The sequence below is a fragment of the Rhea pennata genome, chromosome 3, assembly GCF_028389875.1.
Source record: "Rhea pennata isolate bPtePen1 chromosome 3, bPtePen1.pri, whole genome shotgun sequence".
Lineage (NCBI taxonomy): Eukaryota > Metazoa > Chordata > Aves > Rheiformes > Rheidae > Rhea > Rhea pennata.
In genome coordinates, this window is record NC_084665.1 from 64,373,706 (window position 1) to 64,389,352 (window position 15,647).

At 39.3% G+C, this 15,647-nt stretch overlaps 1 protein-coding gene across 1 annotated transcript; it reads right to left on the bottom strand.

Moving 5' to 3' along the window:
• Positions 1-5,439: 5,439 nt before the first annotated feature.
• CCDC28A (coiled-coil domain containing 28A) lies at positions 5,440-14,886 on the bottom strand. The gene is made up of 6 exons (XM_062573752.1): positions 14,846-14,886; positions 13,729-13,931; positions 10,502-10,665; positions 7,889-8,043; positions 7,250-7,272; positions 5,440-6,176 (listed from the first exon to the last, which is right to left on the bottom strand). Exons 2-6 carry the CDS (start codon positions 13,884-13,886, stop codon positions 6,122-6,124), a joined length of 555 nt encoding a protein of 184 aa, XP_062429736.1. The 5' UTR covers positions 13,887-13,931; positions 14,846-14,886; the 3' UTR covers positions 5,440-6,121.
• Between the last annotated feature and the right edge of the window lie 761 nt (positions 14,887-15,647).

The window sequence follows — 15,647 nt, forward strand, 5'->3', positions numbered from 1 at the left end:
AGGAAGGGAATCACCACTGCACCAAAATCAAAGGTGTGTTAGGATGAAGAAAGCAGCTCAGCCTCTCCATCCAGATAGGTGTGTTCAAAAAGCCAGATGATGTGAACACAGACATCTGCATTTTTGATGTTACTTCTTATGTGCAATATGATTTATTTTCCTTCCTAATCATTGCATTCTGAGAGCCACTTTGTATTTTATGTTGAAATTGTGTCCAGTATTTTGAACGTTTTGAACATTGTTTTTAAAGGGGTTGCTACAGTCAGTTTCTGCTGCCATATTAAAACTAGATGCATCTTTTGTGTCTTCAAAAGCAAAGCTGAAAGAATGATTTTGAAGGAGTATCTTTCTCCTGCAAGTTTTTAAAAAAATTTCTAAGAATTGTAGAATACGGAGTAACAATAAATGTAATGGAAGATAGAAACATTTTTGTTAAGAAATGTTAAACTTGTTCATAGCAATACCAACACATTCTCAGGAGCAAAGAAACATGCAAATACCCTCAGTGATCTGTGATATGAAGTCTTTTTATAGTGGCACCCACAAATTAAAAGGTATCACCTTGGTCTGCAGCTTGTTTGCATTTACTTGAACAATCAGTAGCCTGTTATGATCCCTTGCTATGAGCCAGCGGGAGCCTAGAGATGTATTTAGATTGTTCTGCTTTATTAATGTATGTATGTCCAAAAAAATCTCTTTTTTTATTTTTATTTTATTTTATTTTTTATTTACAGTGCAATTATATGGGGCCTAGCTTGATGTCTTATTCCCACTATCAAATGTTTTACACTGCATGCTGACAGGTACTTCTTGGAGGTCAGTAGAAACATTTGGTATGTACTCAGTCATATCAAATATTCATTCCCTACCAAAAAAAAAAAAAAAAAAAAAGTAGTGGGAAAGAGGCTATGAGAAATAAAGCCCATGTTTTGTGATGACTATACTGAGATTGCATGAGGCATAAATCACTGACAGCAAATTTAATTACTTATAATTAAAAGGGAGTGGATTTCATGTCATACATGCTAAAACATGTTCTATATTAGCAATGTTAAACAATCGCTGAACTGAGAACTCCATGTTTGCATATGGGGGAAAATTATTATTGTGTATAATATTGTACATGAGCAATGTCATGTTTGATAGCATGAGGGCTGATAAAATGCCTAGAGGAACTACCCTAACACACAGTAAACCTGTTTGCATTCTAGTGTGGTTTAGAATAGTCTATGCCCGTTTTGGCTGTCGTCACTTTTTAAAAGTGAGCTCTATGCCCAGCTTCCCTGTGATGGGTAAGTTCTGAATAACTCTTGTCTAGAAAAAAGTACTTTCAAAACATGTATTGTATGTGATGTCCTTCCTGGTAGCGTGTGTTTATATGTGGGAAAAGTTAGGCAAATTAGCTATGTGAAAACAGAATCATTGATTTCTCATAAGAATCTTGACAGTTCATATGGACAAAGCATTCCCCCATGGCTGCGCCTATCATAGGACAGGAGTTTGGTTTTATTGCCTTTATATGGGAAACATGTAATTATTTATTTTATCTTTTATGTGAAAGAGCAGAGTGTGATAACCTGTGTGTTCAAGTCGTGAACTGTTTCAAGAAATACAGAAATAGGAGAAAAATACTAGATTCTTTGACTTTTAGAAGGTGAAGAATTTGAGTTAGCATTTTTGAATTTCTGTAATGAGTAGAAATAAAATTTTTTTAAAAGGGTATTTTTAACATAATGTGGTTTGACAAGTTTAAGTAAATGAAAATGCTAAGTATCACACTGATGCTGAAAGATGTACTCTTCAAAATCTTTATGTGGGTGGGTCTATATAAGGGTGAAATCCTTTAAATTACAACCTAACCATAAATGGGGATCAGTAGGGATACTGAATAAGTATTAATAATCTATATCCATATATCTCCATCAAATATGGAGAACATGGCATATTCATCAAGTCTCAGTATGCTGTGCATGGTTTGTGAGGATCTAATATGCTCTTGAACTCTACAGTAATACTCCCCTTTGTTAGCGATTTTACTAAATTCACATAAAATGATGTTTCAAATTTAACCAAGTATTTCTTTTCTAGCTGAACCTGTTGTTATGCTTTTTCTCCTTTTACCTAGTTGTAAAATAGTTTGAATGCTAATAGAATTAAGTCAGCAGGCCTTGAAAAACTTGTATCTGTTACTTCACACAACCAAGAGTACTTCAAAACTACAGTATACTCAAAAACATCTCTTTTCAGGACTTGCTCCTTTACGTTAAAAGTTACTTTTAGGGTTCAATATATTTTCCTAAACAAAAGATCTCTAGCTGTTCGAATAGTTTGCCTTACTATTTTAGAAGAAAGAGGCAGTTAATTTAATAGTACTAATTCTTATCTTTTTCAAGTCCTCTTTTATTAGACACTTTGCTTTGCCTTTAACTTTTGTTCCTCATTCTTGTCTTCTGTTTTTGGGTTCACTGAGGTTCCACAGCTTTATCTTGGAGTGAGGTAATAAAAGTTGGTGCCACAGGAAATATTCTGCCTGCAAGCACTGTATTTGTTGTCAGCTAGGTGTAGGACAGGAACCATTCAAGGTTAATACATTTTCATCTCTGAACAACTCTTCAAACAACAAGATAACAGAAAAGGAGTTAGTTCTCTCAGAACACTTACGGCCTGTCTATTTTTATAATTGCAAAAGACTGTAATTATATGTTAAAATATGTTTTTCATATCTAGGCAAGGGTCTATAAATGTGGTCAGTTTCTTACCAGGTAAATATAAAGAAAAGCTCATTCTCTCAAAGAACTTGTCACAAAATTTTCCTGTATCTATCCGAAAATTAACAGTTATGCTGCATTAATGGATTGTGTTAAAGAAGTACATTTGTTTGCAGGTGCTGAGAGAATCTTAGTTTCTTAATTTGGAATGCATGTGGTCTCCTTGCCTTCTGATTGCCTGTGGTCTTAAGACATTTGAAAAAAAAAAGTGCTAATTTCTGTATCTTTCTTAAAAAACTGTTAAGCTTGACAACAAGATTTATTTTTATGTGGACACCTTGAATTAGACCTATGCATTATGTACATGCAAAAATTGCAAGTATACATACTGTGGAAGCTCAATATAGACCAAGTCTGCTCAGATCTAACTGCAAGATCAGGAGTGGGATTTTGTGGGACAGGGAATCTTCTCAGTTCTGTATAGTAGTGGTTAGTAGACAAGATATTTCTTCCTATGTTAGGTGGAGTGATTGTAGAGAGCTTTTTTTTAATTTCATTTCTCGTCAGGTGCACAAAGAAGAGGAAAAAGGTGCAACCAAAAGGTCCACACTACTGAAAAAATATTGTCACCAATACGCTTTGAAACTTACAGGTTGTTTGAGGGGGAAAGACTGACATAGCTTAAGGTCCCACTTATGCAATCCAAGCAGACAGCTGGTCTAGTTCCAAGGAATTTCATGAAATTTTTGCAGAACTGTAGCTATTCACTTGACAAATCTGTAGCAATAGCTATAGAAATACTACTTGCTTCTCCCTTTTTTTTTTTATATATAAACACTTTTAAGAGAGGCAAAAATATAATGTCAGCCTTCTCCTCCTGTAGATACAAACAGGAGTTTGTGATACCCATTTACCTCTGAAAGAAAACGTGCCTTGCTTTCCAGGCTGTTGAAGAATCTCATGAGAAACGGGGGTGCTTGCTGCAGTGGTGTAGGGAGAGGGTTAGCACACCCAAAAGCAACCGCACAATGAGTTGCACCCCGTGGTCCCCATCAGCTTTGGACACAAGCTACAGATGCCCTGCAGGTGCTCAGCTTCCAAAGGATGTGAATCTTCTTCCTTGCATGGGATAGTTCTGGTTTTACTGGTGACCTGTGATCACAAGGGATCACTAATTCATGGCAGACATGGAAAAAAGTATTTGAGGCTGTACTAGGCAAAATAGTTCAGAGGATACAGGACAGTATTAGCGCCGCTGTTCAGAGCTCCAATAGTATTTCATCTGTGTTGTGTACAATAATGATAAAAACAGATTCAATCTTAAACAACTGCAGGAGGACTCCAGGATAATGGTGACTCTGTCTTGCCAGGAGAGATTTAAAAAGCTTCATTTGTTTAGCCTAGTAGAACAATCACTGCTTTTCTACATAGCAAATTTCTGTTTAATGAACCAGTAAGAAAATTGAGCTCTTCTGGCAAAATCACTCTCACTTTATGAAATTATCTGTATGTATCACTTAAGCATTTTTTTGTTGCATTGCCTGATTAGCAGTCAATGCCATAGAATATTGTTTCTTTAAAATCCCGGGACATACTTACGCCATGTCACTTGGAAACACATCCAAAAGTCTGCACAGAAACTAGGCTACAGTGCCAACAGTGAAAAGTTACTGTGCAGAAAAGGATAAAGGCCTAATTATTGGTTAAAGTGTGAAAAAAAAATGGCTTCATTTTGTGAGGTGTACATTCTCCAAAGTTCTCTTTGGATTTCACAACATTACAGGTACGTATCCAGCAGCAGGCTGGGAGTAGTACGTGATTTTGCCAGCATGCAAACACCCTAACAAATCTCAAAAGGAAGAAGATGAAGTCATTAAAAGAACAAGAACATCCAGAAGGAAGAGCCTGGGGTCCTATTGGTTAACTGTTGAGATACACCTGGCAGATGAGCCAGGGAGTATCAGTATTAAAGGGGGAATTTGTATTCAGAGCACACTGGTATTTAAATGTTCTCACTCCAGAGTGCAGACTTGAAGCTACATGGATTCAGAAAGGAGCTGGAGCTAACGGAATGCAGTACTCCGTCTTGTGGCCTAAGAGACTGCTTTTCCAATTTAGTATCTTTTATTCCCTGGCCATGTGCCTACTCTGGAGTGATAAAAGCTTCACCCTGAAGTAGAAGGATAAAGATTTTACTCTTTGTAGAGTAAGTACACTCTGTAGAGTAAGTATACACAGTACAGAATCTGAACGTATTATCTAAAAGCTGCACAAAAAATAAATCCAGTACTAAGGCATATTTTGATGGAAGAATGTTGAAATTTTGCATCTAAAACCAGCCAGGGTTTACACTAATATGGATTTTTTTCCCCCCTCTGGCTGTGAAAACGAAGATACTGATTTATACCAGATTACTTGTAACACAGGAATGACTGCTATTGCCAGGGATTTGTTTTAGCAGCTCTTGTTTTGTTGCTCAAACACTATATGGCCAGTTTGTGTTTGCTAGCTGGCAGCCTGACTTATGAACCTTTGATCCATTAACAACTCACTGAAAAAAAGTATATTGCTACGTGGGCAGAAAAGCTATGAGCAGAAGTACACACACTTTATTATATGTGCACTTTATTATATAGTTCTTCCCCCTCATACCCTTGAAATAACTAAAAGGTGAAAATTCTCATTAATGTAAGGGATGCTTTGCTACAACATAAAGAAAATGAGAATGAAATTCATTTATATTGGATTTATTGAACAATAACTGCATTTATGCAATTTTGGATTTTTCACAATACTTCATCCAATTATGTGGACTGATAGCATGTATGATAATTTTAATTTAGTGACATTTTACAATTATTGCAAGCAATGGAATAAGTCAAGTCTGAAGAAATTCAATCACACAAGAATTAATATCTTAACATAGCCGAACAGATAGCAACTTCTTTAAATAAAACATGTCATGTATTTATAAGTCTTACTTTTATTAATAATAAATTAATAAAAATTCAGTGGCATCACTGGTCAACAAAACACACTGAAGGTAGTGTGCAGATTGTCTACATATCAATCAGAAAGGTAACAACACTGCTACCTCAATCAAAATTGGAGAAATACTAGTGAACTTATATACATATATCACTTCAGACATATGAAGAACACCAAGCAGAAGAAATTACTTCCATGTTTCCCCAATTTTTTGTATTAAATAAGGCAATTATGTAAAGCATAGCATCACAGAAACATAATTAGATCTCTAGGTACTGAGTCCTGACATAATGCCATACTCAAAGAGGAATGTGTAAAAACAAACACCTGAATTTACACTTTGATTCTTTGTTGTGTAACTCCAGACTCCACTGATAGGAAAAACAGAAGTTTCTGGGAGAATTCAAATCAAGAAAGCTGTGCTTTCAGCCTGTACCACTATTTGGAATATCTTGAGCATCTGCTAAATGCAATTTTTGTCTGGATAAAACCATTAAGGAATAAAACTGTCACATGTCAGTAAGGGACAAAAAAGTCAGTAATGTTATAGAAAATTATGCTACACTTACTTACTCCTGCAACAGGTATATACCAGCCCAGATAAATACAGGTCTACGTCCCATGCTAGTGCTTAACTGGTAAATCAATCTTCCTCAATGAGACTTAAGCATTACATATCTCCAGAATAAGCTGGCAATTCAAGGAGGATGCCAGAGGATTTGTATCATTATTATGGGATATCTTTATCACATTCCACTTGCATTCTTTGAGATCTAGCCTCAAACAGCTTTTCACAGACAGAGAGGATGTATATACTAGCACAATATTCTATATTCCAAACTAGAGTCCCACCCACTGGATGGTCCTTCCTCAACGAGTAGGAAGTGTGTAAAATCAGAAATAGCTAGACTATACTACAGACTGAGTGTATCACCCGTCATCTCTAGTGATAGCTCATCAAAAGCACAACATAGAAGATAAATACCCTATTTAGATTTGACTTATGGACAGGCTAAGAACACATGTGTTCAGTTACCAAAGCTCAGTTGAAATAATTGACTCAATCATAGTCTGACCTTAGAAATAAAAAATCAGGTTACCACAGAATTCACAGTAAAGCCAGCAATAAAAAGCTGCATATATTTTTAGAAAAACTAAATGGTAATAGGAGTCATTTATCAGTGGGACGGAATATTTCTGAATACCACAGAAGGAATAATGCTATGTATGCTGGCTTCAGTTTCTCAGCAAAATATATGTAAAGAAAATCTGCTTCTGATGGCTTTGCTATCCACTGTCAACATGTCTAATATGCTGTACCTGCTAAATAATACTTCTAATTACAGGCTGTTTGTCATATGGCAGTTTAAGATCCAGCCGTTTATATGTTGGAAAAACTTAAAGTCCATGATATATTACAATACTAATTAAAAAGAAGGGATATTACTGAAGAGATTTGATCCCTATGAAGACACAGTTATTGGAGAAATATAGCATAATTCAGTTATAGCTAATAATTATAATGTGAAATAGACATTTAAGAAAAAGGATACATAGATGAATTCAGTTCTTCCAGCTGCAATATAAATGTAAAAAGTATCAGAAATGTTATTTCAGTTAGTCAAATAAATACAACAATTATGCTAATATACTGAAACAAATAAGATGGTGAAATGAAAATAATAATTATTGGTTTAAGTGGAAATATTTATTTTTATTACAAAAAGCAAAGCAAACTAGCACTTAATTCTACACCAACAGAGCTAAGTACCAAATTAAATTTAAATCTAGGTATCTCAGGAAATATAAAGAAATTTTAACAATTTTGTTGTTTACAGAAATAATGCACTAATGAAACAAGAAATTGAAAGTCTAGAATATATAGACCTAAATTCCTTGTTATGTGTGGTCTCCCCTATATGTAGGGCTGATAAGCCTACATCCTCACATAGTTTACTGTTACACTGCTCTAATCACCAAAACAAGAAGCAACCTAAGGAAAGAAAACAAGGTGCTGTATTTCTCAAAACCAATATGAAGACCTTACATCTTGTTCATTACAGAGCTGTGTTTTCCTCAACTGTAAATTTATTGGAATGTAGGCTGAATCATTACTCATCCAACAGAGTGTTTTATTTCTGAGCCTAGTTGTGTGGACAAACTTCAATGTTTTCTGCCTTCCTTATACTTACATCTGATAGTAATCTATCCAAATTAGAGTCACTAGCTAGTTTTCTTTTATCTTCAGGGAGTTCTTCCAGCTCCCCATAGAGCTCCAAGTTGAGACGAGCAAGCTTCTCCTGCATACTCCGCACATGCTCCATCTGCTCTATGGAACACTCATTTCCTAAACGGCACAAATGAACAAAACGAAAGCTTTAAAGAAAGAAACCTGAAAGAGCAAGTGAAGGTGTAAAGTCATAGCTCAACATGACAAAAATCCTACAACTCTAACTGACATCAGAGAAGACAAATTTAAACATCTGATCTACTTTTTGCATGATTTCATCCTGCTTCACAACTGAAGTGTCTGTCCTTCCATCTGATACTATGTTGTGCTGAATTTATGATAACCACCAAATGTACTATACTGACTTTTAAAGTATACAGTTGCTGGCTATGGCCTGAATTTGTCTCCTATTAGAAAGGTCCTATATTTTTAAAATCATATGTGACCATAATGAATCTTCTTCCTACTTTCGATTTTTCATGGAGTTTTCTCTCTTGTAACTAACATGTTCTATAACAGAGACCTTTCACCTTCTCTCATACAATCAGTCCAGAGGTAATGTAATATGCTGACCTATCACTAAGCTTGCATCCTTCTACAGAGTGCAGAAACAATGAAGCAGAAGTCACAGAATCATAGAATCACTAATGTGGGAAGGGACCTCTGGAGATCACCTAGTCCAACCTCCCTGCTCAGCACGGTCACCTAGAGCATGGTAGACAGGGTTGCATCCAGACGGGCCTTGAAGATCTCCAGAGAAGGAGACTCCACAGCCTCTCTGGGCAACCTGGTCCAGTGCTCCGTCACTCTCACAAGGAAGAAATTCCCCCTCACGGTCAGGCGGAACTTCCTGGGCTTCAATTTCTGCCCATTGCCTCTTGTCCTGTCCCATGTGACAACTGAAAAGAGTTTGGCCCTGTGCCCTTGACACCCTCCCTTCAGGTACTTATACACATTGATAAGATCCCCCCTCAGTCTGCTCTTCACCAGGCTGTAGAAGCCCAACTCTCGCAGCCGTTCCTCATAGGGCAGGTGCTCCAGCCCTCAGATCATCTTCATAGCCCTACACTGGACTCTCTCCAGTAGCTCCATGTCTCTCTTGTACTGGGGAGCCCAGAACTGGGCACACTACTCCAGATGAGGCCTCCCCAGGGCTGAGGAGAGGGGCAGGATCACCTCCCTCGACCTGCTGGCAACACTCTTCCTAATGCACCCCAGGAGAGCATTGGCCTTCCTGGCCACAAGGCACATTGCTGGCTCATGGTCAACCTGTCATCCACCAGCACTCCCAGGTCCTTCTCTGCAGAGCTGCTCTCCAAAAGGTCAGCCCCCAGCTTGTACTGGTGCCTAGGGTTATTCCTTCCTAGGTGCAGGACTCTGCACTTGCCCTTGTTGAACCTCATCAGGTTCCTCTCTGCCCAACTCTCCAGCCTGTCCAGGTCTCTCTGAATAGCAGCACAGCCCTCAGGTGTCTCAGCCACTCCTCCCAGCTTGGTATCATCAGCAAACTTGCTGAGGAGGCACTCTGCCCCCTCATCCAGGTCACTGATGATGAAGATGAATGGGATGGGACCCAGTCCTGAGTCCTGGGGAGTTCCACTAGCCACAGGCCTCCAACTGGACCCCACGCCACTGATGACGACCCTCTGAGCTCTGCCTTTCAGCCAGTTCTCAATCCATCTCACTGGCCACTCGTCTAACCCACACTTCCTGAGCTTATCCAGGAGAATGTTATGGGAGACAGTGTCAAAAGCCTTGCTGAAATCAAGGTACACAATGTCTGCTGCTCTCCCCTCATCTACCCAGCCAGTCATTCCATCGTAGAAGGCCATCAGGTTGGTTTAGCAGGATTTCCCCTTGGTGAATCCATGCTGGCTACTCCTGATCACCTTCTTCTCCTCCATATGTCTGCAGATGACATCCAGAATGAACTGTTCCATCCCCTTTCCAGGGATGGAGGTGAGGCTGACTGGCCTATAGTTACCTGGGTCCTCCTTCTTGCCCTTCTTGAAGACTGGAGTCTCCCATAGCTTTTTAAAACTTCCATCTACTGCAGAGTAGTTAGAATAGTAGAATAGATCGTTCTAAGGCACAAAGAGTCACTCATGTTGGTAACAACTAACTTGATTTGGATTCTATAAAAGTCATTACTGAAATTTTATAGACATTCAATAATGACTTATAGGGAATGTACTAGGGTTAATACACTGCAAAATCAGGTGCTAAATGAGATAAAATCATTTTTATTACATTTATACCATATATAATTATTATAAGTGTTTTTAAACTTGGTATCTTAAATTTATAAGCCAAGGTACTGTCCTAGGTGTGCCATGTTGGTTGGAAGGCATAAAGACGTTGCATTTGACCCAGCTCACACTGAAGCTAAGCTCAAAGTACAGGAAAACCATTTCAAAATGCAGTAAGATCTATTAAGTTATATTTAACTTAATTTCATACAGCAGAGACCAACATGACAAGTCGTCAGTCTGTCCATACACCACATTTGTTTGTAAAGACTACCATCATATAGCTATTAAAACAACTACTATATAAAGACAATCCATGTATTTACCAAATGCTTGAAGTTTGCCAGAGTGGAAGTCATTCAGAAGACTCAGAAGTCCCCTTTCCATTTCTTGGACATCTGATACATCTGTCAGAAAAGAATGCTGGATTGGTGCTGCCTGTGCCCCTTTTGCTTCCCCTCCTGGAGGTTTGGCTTTTTCTTTTATTACTCTAAAGAAATTAAATTATTAAACAAAACAAAGGATTACTTTCTGTTTTCTCTTCTACTAAGAATTTTAAAATGAAGGATGGCTCTACAGCTGGGCTTTAAAAATGATATGAAAAATATGATAGATACGTTAATTACTGCTTTTAAATTAAAAAGATGATCACAAGTTTGTCTTAAAAATAAAGAATAGTATCACGATCTTGACAATTTGATATTGCAAAATGAAGGAGCCCCAACTATTTGCTTTCCTATCAGTAGTGGCTCTGAGGAGAACCATCTTAATATTCTGACAACTACTACCTAGCAAGGACTAAGGAGGCATGAGGATGTAACATATAGAAAAATCCACTAAAAGCATGTGAAACTCACTTCAATCCTGAGAGAAAAACCCTCACTGATCATACGCTCTAGTTGTCACACACCACTCTACTCTGGAACCTGTGTGGAAAACCATTCATTATAACCTATATGAGAAGATGGCCTTGCTTTCAGATAAATTTTCTGACCCTCAAACAACCTCCAAATTCTGCTAAACTCACCTCTGCTAAACTCAAAAGCAAACTTCCTGTACACTAACACATAACAAATAGAACTAGTCTAAGCCTGAACAAGTGTCAAACTAGATGAAAAAAAAAAAAACTTTTCCACCCCCTACTGCCACAATACCATCAACAATTCCTAGATCCTAGACACATTTTCTCAAAATGTAATGAAGTTTACTCAGAGCACCATGTGTCCATGGAAACTACATGGATGAAACTGAATAATCATTATAAATCCAAAGGAATATACAATCACTATAGAAACAAAACACACAATTACCAGCAAGAATTACTATATTACATCTCTACAGGCCATCCAGAGATGCACTGTCAGGCTGCATCCTAACCTGATGTCAGATGCTGACAAAGTATTTTTCATTCCTAATTTGCCCATTCATATGTGCACTTATCCTTCCTCTCACTTTCAAATGGATACTTCTGCAGCCTCATAGTGAGTCAGTTAAGAATCTGATTCAGTGAAAAACACTTCCCCCCCCCCCCTTTTTTTTTTTTTTTGTAACAGAATTATTCTTGCAACAAATCAGGTAACTGAAATGCCTCATCTTGAGGCAAAAAGACTGGCAGATCCAACGTAAAGTGGCAACAACATAGTAGGGAACAAGAGGAGGCCCCTTCCAAAAGAAAATCACAGCTGTACCAGCCTAGATTAGCTTCATCCCATCCTCCCATTCTTTTTCTCAAGGGTAATCTTCTAAACATTTTCAAAAGTTAAGCCTAAGAATTAAAAATCAGAATTTTATCAGATATTTAAAAAGTTTAGTAAAGAGACTTTATTTCATTAGTAAAGACAATGTGTTTAGAGCATATTTAAATTCAGCCTTCTCGTGAATAATTCCATGCTCTGCAAGTCTTAAATTCTCTTTCCTATGGGAAATAAATATTCTCTTCCAACCTAACAGCTTCTGTCTTCCAACTAACAATCATATCATGCTCTGATTAAACTCACAGCAACAGTTCTCAACTTGCATTTAACTTTGGATATTGCTGCTTCAATGTTAGACTTGAAGAAGAGAAAGGTCAATATTTTTTCCACCTGAATCTGAAGTTTAATACCACTCACAGAAACTTATTACATTTGAAATTCATAATATATACCAAAAATAGCTATTTAACTAAGAATGTATAATTTGTTATTCCCTTTATTATTTTAATAAAAATGAAAGTACATTTGCACAATTTATTTCAGGAAATAAATTATGCAAATATACTTTTCAGTATTTTGAAGTCAATGACACACAACAATGTAGAGAAAGTGAAAATAATCATATACTCCTATTCCACTACCACAACAACAGTTCGTCCTCACCTAGCTCTGTTTTATCAATTACCATTCCTGCTTGCAAAGTTATAGAAATTGTCCATGTGATCACTGCTTAGCTTCCCTAAGCACTTGAGTAAAAATGTCCTCTTCCAGAACTTAACACAAAAAGTTATTTCCAAAGCAAGGACACTTTCCTCTTTAGTCCATATTGTGGGCTACAAGAAATAATCTTGTGGTGATTTCCAGAATATTACTTAGTCCTAAGTGAACTCTGCAGCGAGCATCAAGCACCACAGATTTACAGAGGACAGAGGTTTATTATTATTTCCCTCAAAATATTAATGCATTTTTCCCAGAGAAGTAATGGATAAAGACTTTACATTGAAGATATGTACAGTACTTTAATCCTGTCAATTCTGGCTCCTTCAAACAGCCTTTCAGTGCTCAAGAGGACAACTCAGTGTTTAATCTTCAATATTTTTCTTACAAGTCAATAAACCCAGCTGGCTCTCTCCAGCTAACATTTAACATTCAAATCCCTCTTTGCTCATTTATCTACTGTTTCTGCCACAGCCAAGAAATATAGTTTCCCACTTGCAAGAAAATATCCTCAAACTGAAATAGATGCATCATTAGTAACACGCAAACTACTTCAAAGCGTTACTTTCCGAAGAGCTAAATGCTTCTCTCTGTATAGGAGCATGTTCCAGAAGCTACTGCTGCCCTCAGTGATAGTTCTGCAAACAAAGAACAGCTGAAAATTCCTGCTCTAGCTCATCCTATTCATGTCCTTCATTTTCTGTCCCAGTTTTAAGTTCTAACCTTGCAGTCATGCTGTATAATGCATTTGTTCCTCAGAGCTGTATGTCTAGGACTCTGCTACCTCTCATTTTTACTATGACAAGATGTTTTATCACAGTCTTGTCTTGCACCAATCACATCAGGCAATCATCTGTCCAGCTAAATCTTTATCGGTATGAGTGTACACTGTGTAACATTTTATAAAGCTTATGAGTATGCGTATGTTGAGCACCTTTTATTTCTACTGAGTAACTATTATAATGTATTAAACAAAATTGAGCTATTAAAAAAGACAAGTCATCAAATATTTTCACAAATCTGAATTTCTTTCTTTTAATTCTGTCTGAGCCAAACATTTAGACTCCTGGATCCAATAGTCTGTCTTGTACTGGCAGGTTTCTGACTCTAAGACTGAGCTTGTAAGATGCTCTCAAACTTACCGTTTTAACTTTGGTTTTTGTACTGCAGGTTGTGGTGCAGGATTTGAAAAGGCTGTACTTTTACTGACGGGCACTGAGTTTTTCTTGGAGTTAGCAACCTGAGTAGGGTGAGCAGTAGATGATTTGGGGCTCCTCCTCTTGATTTTCCTTTCTTCCATTTCTTCTGACTTAAGAAATAAGTTTTCTGCATCTAATTTCTTGTCCTATAAAGTCAAGAAAAATTGTTACAAAACATCCAGTAAAACTCACATTTATAATAAAAGCACAGGAAAAACAAGCGACAGTGCACAGAATTTTGTAGTTTCTTCAAAGATCAGCAGTCACTCCTTTCTTCAAACAAAAGAATCCAGTTTTGTGGAGAAGCTGCCCAGGCCCATTTGATCAGCAAGAGTCAGGAATTAAAATCTTCTGCATTGGCTTCAGCCTACAGGTACCTACAGAATTATATTATTCTGTGTGTCTCATGGATTATTACTACAAAACACTGCGACTCCTCAAGTACAGGACAATCAAAATACTAAGAAATAGTGGTGGCATGTGGCTGCTGTTTACTCATCCTTGCCAAATAACCTCCTCTGGGTGCAGGGGGGCCTAATCTCTCTGATATGGCACTACCCAAAAAATCACTTGACTTGAGGAAACACCTCCTTTGACCGCTATAATCAACTTAAGAACAAACAGGAAATTTTAGACACACCAAAATAAACCCCATGGCATAAATATCGAAGCCAGCTCTTTCCAGCTTCCCCACCTCTGGAGACTCTGGACCCACAAACGCCACAAGTTAGAGCAACGACTCTTGTATTTTAATGAAGAAAAGCCTACATGATATCATTGTTTTATTAACACGGTCACTCGTGATCCTGGGCGCCACGGTTCGCACGCCGTCTTTCCTTCAGTCCCAATCGCTGGCACCGCCAGAAAAGCAAAGTAGCAGGCAGGAAGAGACTGAGGCTGCCGCCTCCAACCCCCGACTTGCGAGGCAGCCGAGAAGGGCCCTTCCCTCTCCCCCTCCCGCCTCAACCCCTAACAGCCACCGGCACCACCGCCCCACCCCCTCCCCGGCGCACGTTAAACGGCCGCCGGAGCGCGAAGCCCCGCCCCCGGCGCTCGCTACCTGTGGGGAGGCCCCGCCCCCGGCGCCCCGCGCGGCCCCCGGCCTCGCCGTCCCCCGCTCCCCCCACCACAGCGCCGGCGGGGCTCGACCCGGCGCCCTGGTCACATGATCGTGAGGAGGGGCGGAGCTGCCCGGCCGCCTCAGCGCTATGCATTGTGGGAGCCCGCCGCGGCGCGCCGGTGGCGAGCATAACAACTACCTCGCCCAGAACCCTCCGCGGCAAGAAGCCAGCGAAGCGCAAAGAGCGCGTCAGAAACGCGCAGGCGCGGGGCACCGATGCCGACGCGAGGAAAGTGCGTCGTACCCCCATGCGCATGCGTGAAAGGACGGGCGTCTTCCCACTGCCCGCTGCGGTGGGCGGGGCTGGGAGGGGGTGAAGTAGCCGTTAACGGCTGCTTGCAGCGGACCTGAGTGGGGGGAGTTTCTCGCCGAGTAGGGGAGGCAGCGGTATCCTTCGGTGAGCTGAGGCTGCTTTCAAAATCAACAACTGTTTCTAGCTTGAATGTCTACACATGGCATTACATTAATAGCGATTATAATAAAAATGTGCCAATGCCATAGATACTTTGGGTACGGCACACTCAGTGTGCTACGGCAAGAAACAGTCAACGTCCATCCTTTCCTGTGCCAGCTGCCTCGACAGCCTCTCTGGCCTGGCACTAGCGCTGCAGCTCCAGGTGCTCCTCAACTGCACCTGAGGAGACTGACTTCCTAATCCCTCACAGCTGGCTTTAGGCCTCCTGAGTAGGAGCCATGTGCTGCATGCACGATGGGCAGCTGTGGGTTGTGCGGCTGTCCGCAG